The sequence below is a fragment of the Cariama cristata genome, unplaced genomic scaffold (assembly GCF_000690535.1).
Source record: "Cariama cristata isolate BGI_N322 unplaced genomic scaffold, ASM69053v1 scaffold13513, whole genome shotgun sequence".
In the NCBI taxonomy this organism is placed as follows: domain Eukaryota; kingdom Metazoa; phylum Chordata; class Aves; order Cariamiformes; family Cariamidae; genus Cariama; species Cariama cristata.
Window position 1 is genome coordinate 27,732 of NW_009609050.1, and position 4,449 is coordinate 32,180.

General features: G+C 36.1%; 1 protein-coding gene across 1 annotated transcript in view; it reads left to right on the plus strand.

Annotated features, from left to right (window-relative positions):
• RGS21 (regulator of G-protein signaling 21) overlaps nt 1–3,708 on the plus strand; it is a 5,962-nt gene extending 2,254 nt beyond the window's left edge. Inside the window, exons 2-4 of the mRNA XM_009697396.1 lie at nt 1,067–1,143; nt 2,396–2,562; nt 3,505–3,708. Coding sequence (XP_009695698.1) covers nt 1,067–1,143; nt 2,396–2,562; nt 3,505–3,708 — 448 coding nt within the window. The remainder of the gene's footprint in view (nt 1–1,066; nt 1,144–2,395; nt 2,563–3,504) is intronic.
• The last annotated feature ends 741 nt before the right edge of the window (nt 3,709–4,449 follow it).

The following is a 4,449-nucleotide window of genomic DNA, read 5'->3' on the forward strand; positions in this document are numbered from 1 at the left end:
TTGCCGAACAGTAGATATGAGACTAATGTTCATTTGGGGATGCCTGAGGCTGCAACTGACTGACCACCAAAAAAACTGAGAAAATCAAACAGAAAAACTAGCATGCAAGAAAGCAGGTAGGCACATGCTGACATCTTCATACGTGTGTCTGACATTTCCACAAAATGTTTCCTTATCAAGAAATCACATTCTTCCCAGGTTTCATGACAAAAAGTGCAAGCAATAATAATAATGCTGGTAAAGGAGGTTCTTTTTCTCTGCTGGATGTTTAAATTAAAAAATCATACAATGATAATTCTAATCAAAACATTAGCTTTCTTTTATCTGTGTACTCATGGACTAAATTGAATATGACCATGCTTCCCAAATTACAAGAAAAATAATATTCCACACACTTACCTTGCAGTTCCCTTATCTGACATCGTTTTGCCTGTCAGATTGTGGGGCTGTCCTCTGTTAGCCTGCACACTAAGCCTTGCTTCTGAACCAGTTTGAACATGTTCAGAGCACCCAGGCTTTGCAAGAGCAAAGGGCCATTTAGTTTCGTGTCTCGTTTCTAACAGAAGCCTACAGAAAGTTACAAAGGAAGAGCCAAAACTATGAATTTACTCAATTTTTTTATACCACTGAGAAACTGAAATAATGCCCATTTATCCTACCACTGTTAGCATGATAACATTTTAGATAATTCTACACATTCCAAGCAAAAAATGTCATAATAAATTAATGGTTAATCCATTTGAACTCAGGAAGAAATTCAGAACACGCTCTAGAACATTATTATCCCTCCTATTGTTTTATTATAGCTCAACCAATTGCAAGCATTACTACTATCTCCTGGATGAATAATCAAGTTGCCAATGTCAAAGAATGCTCTACTTTATGAGTCTATATGGTTCTCTACACTAAAAAAAGTTGTCACAATTTTTGTTGACTTTCTGTTATTCAGTGCATAGGGTAACATGAATTACTTGCCCTGCTCCCTCAAGGAAATAGCCAAATTTTTAACACAGTAGCTACTACAGACTGCATAGGCAAAAGATCACAACGCTATTTTCAAGGATAGATGTTGTTTCCACAGGTCAAACACTGGGGAAACAATGGCCTGGTCTGAGTCTGTGGATACACTACTAGCTAATAAAGGTAAGAAGTAAGTGAAAAATATTTACTTAAAAACGTGTGTCAGCCCGGTTCACAAACGTTGCTGTCAGGTTTTCACACTGCTCTCCAGTTCAGTTCCCCATGTGCTTTGAGCCCCACCAGCGCTACTGCTGGAGGCACGCGAGCTGCTGTGCTGAAAGGCAGAGGGACCGTGCTCCTCCAGGCTGCAAACGCAATATACCTTCTGGTCAGTGCTTCAGGGACATTTAAGAAGGCAGAAGTGCTCTGAAAGAGAGTTGTTTTACCAAGGTAACTGTTGTTAAACTCTCCATGCAATGGTTCTGTTTTTCCTCTTTTTTTAAATAAAAAAACCCACAAACCTATTCTTAGGTATTCCTTTTACAAAGAAATATACATGTTGTGCATTGACTTTGAGGCAAACAAAAAATTATTATTTGTAATATATCCAGAGTCACTTCTCCAAGAGATCCCATTCCTACTGACTTGAAAGCCCAAACCACATGTAACTTCAAAATTTCCTTGCCCCTGCCCCATTTTCCTTTCCAGTAACTTTGTGGCCTGGACCCTGGGGTGCCTCCACACTGTTTCTGAATAGTATTACCTTGACTAACACAACTAAATTTGGGTGCTCTCAGATTTCTTTTCTAAGAGCTTGTGATTTGGATTAATTTTAAAACAGTTTCTTCCAAACAAACCTTTCTTTGTTTCAGTTTTTCTCTTAAAAGTACAAGAAAATGCCAAACAAAAAAGTAACAAAGAGTCCAAGTTCATCCAAGTCTTAATCATTACTTGAAAGGAGATGGAAGTGCTATTTGGGTAGACTAACCTCAGCTCTGAGAGGAGCACACTACCACAATATGACTTAATTTTCTGCTTGCTTCTTAGACCAGGGGTCAGCCTCAAATCCCCGATTTCCTAATCACTACAAATCCTCTTGAAGACCAAAATCTCCAAGATCCCCTTTTGACTAGTGTATCAGTGCTAGGGAGACCAAACCACGGCAGGCAGGTATTAGGAGCATTCCTCAATTAATAACTCTCTGAAAGAATTCCCTTAGTCACCTTATCATTGCTATAGTTTCATCTCCTATTTATTTGTCCCACAACAGCCTCTTAAGACTAACTGCTGGCTAACAGGCAAAACAATATCAGAGACTTAAGTTACACTATATATACTGCATATATATGCACACACACGTGTGTATATACATACACATAATCTGCATTGGTCTTTCAGTTTTCCCCTACCCATTGTCTCATGCATTTTTCCCCAGATGGCTTGACAGCTTTTAGAACATTTTTGAAGTCAGAGTTCAGCGAGGAGAATGTGGAGTTCTGGCTGGCCTGTGAGGACTTCAAGAAAACCAAGTCCTCCACTAAGATCACCTCAAAAGCCCAAAAGATTTATTCTGAGTTTATAAAAGCTGATGCTCCAAAGGAGGTAAATAGTTTTTTGTGTATACTTTGGGTACTCAGGATGGGAATCAAGTGGAAATTTCAGATCCAAACTTCCAGGAATGACAGAAAACACAATTCAACATGGCTGTACTTCCATTTTCATGTCAATTATTTACCAAGTAGAAAACACTGTGTGGAACTCTGCGAAGCCAACAAAGTATCTTAAATACATTCTTCATGCAGGGCATGGGTTTATCTCACCTTCTGAAATTTGCACCTTAAGATTTAAGGAAATATATGTTCAATAAAATTTCCTTTCTCTAAACATTTTTATAACGCAATAAGCACCATTTCCTCCATATTTTAGGTACCAGTATATTAGAACATTAATGGTATTTGGTTTTTTGTAGAGGTATTTTTGACATTATGAAAATTAAAATGCAAACTTGCAAAAATTTCTATCAACAGCATTCAATTTTATCATTATTTTAAAAATACTGTGAAGGAACAAATTGCTAATTAGTTATTGTTCACATTCTACTCCCTAACAAACTTTTACACTGACATTTTTGCTTTCGATAGTGGGCGTGCTTTGAAAGTCCTGATGTATTACATATGATTGGAATCCATTTTATTATTATTAAAACCAAAAAATCCTTACAAAATACATAGGGCCAAAAGCTGAAACGATTCATCTCTAATTTTCTATTAGGCAATTGGTACGTCATAGGATTTGGTTTGGCAAAAAGATGAGATAATCAGAAGCAAGTTTTTCCCTTCTTTTTTTCAGTGATACCATCTTTTTAAGAGCCAAATAAAATGAAGAATTCAGTATGCCAGAAAATAAAGGGATGACTTTCCTGCTTATTTCCATCGGCGAGGTTATTTCAGAGGAAATTCAAATACAGACTGTGTTCTGTACACAAACAGACCTCAGCTTTCCAATCAAACTGACATTGGTTTTATGCCTCCTTTCTTCCTACAGATTAATATTGACTTCCATACGAAAAACCACATCTCTCAGAATATCTCCGAGCCCACCCTCAGCTGCTTTGATGATGCTCAGAGGTTAATCTATAGTCTCATGGCAAAAGACTCTTTTCCCAGGTTTCTAAGGTCAGAAGCATACGAGGAACTAGTAAGGAAGCAACAGAACGGGAATCAGAAGAGATGGCTCCCATTTTTGTGAGAAAATACCTGCTGGATTATGAATTTGTGAATGTCTCCCATTGCAACTGAGTAAAGATAATATTTTATTAAAGTGATTATACAAACCAGATCTAAGAATTGTCTTTGCCAGTCTGTTTTTTAGTGCAATATGCACATGATACTGTCTATTAATGGTGGAGAAATATTCAAGAAACAGGATGGAATATGCTAAGGCATTTGAGCTACCTTTTTAGTAAAGAAGTTTGCCATTGATAATTTTTCCAGTGCTTGCTTTATTTGTCAAAGTGTTTTCACATTTTTAAGCAGAATGTTTTGGTTTTCTGGTTTGCTGTTGATGTTTCTTTAAAAGTATGGTCTCAAAAATAAATTCCTTTCAGGGGACTTGAATACATTTACTTATTCATTCATCATCTTATTTGTAATTTGTAAATAAATTTAAAATCCTCTTTTAAACATATTTTATACCACTTCAAAACAGGAGAAGTAGAAATATGGTAGATAACACACTGTGATAATATTTAATAAATAGGCAGCTGCTTTATAACAAATGTTCCTGGCATTCAGAGCAAATTAATGTTTCATAATACAGCTGTCTTCAATATGGCTCTCCAATTTTCTTTGTGCTTATTTCATTTAAATTTTTATTGAAAAGTCTCATTTATTAGTTGTGTAGGCATCTTGGAAAAAACTGAGTAAATCTTCCTTTGTACATTTTCAATTAATAATTCATTTTCTTTGTTTTTCCAAATATATCAGTGAT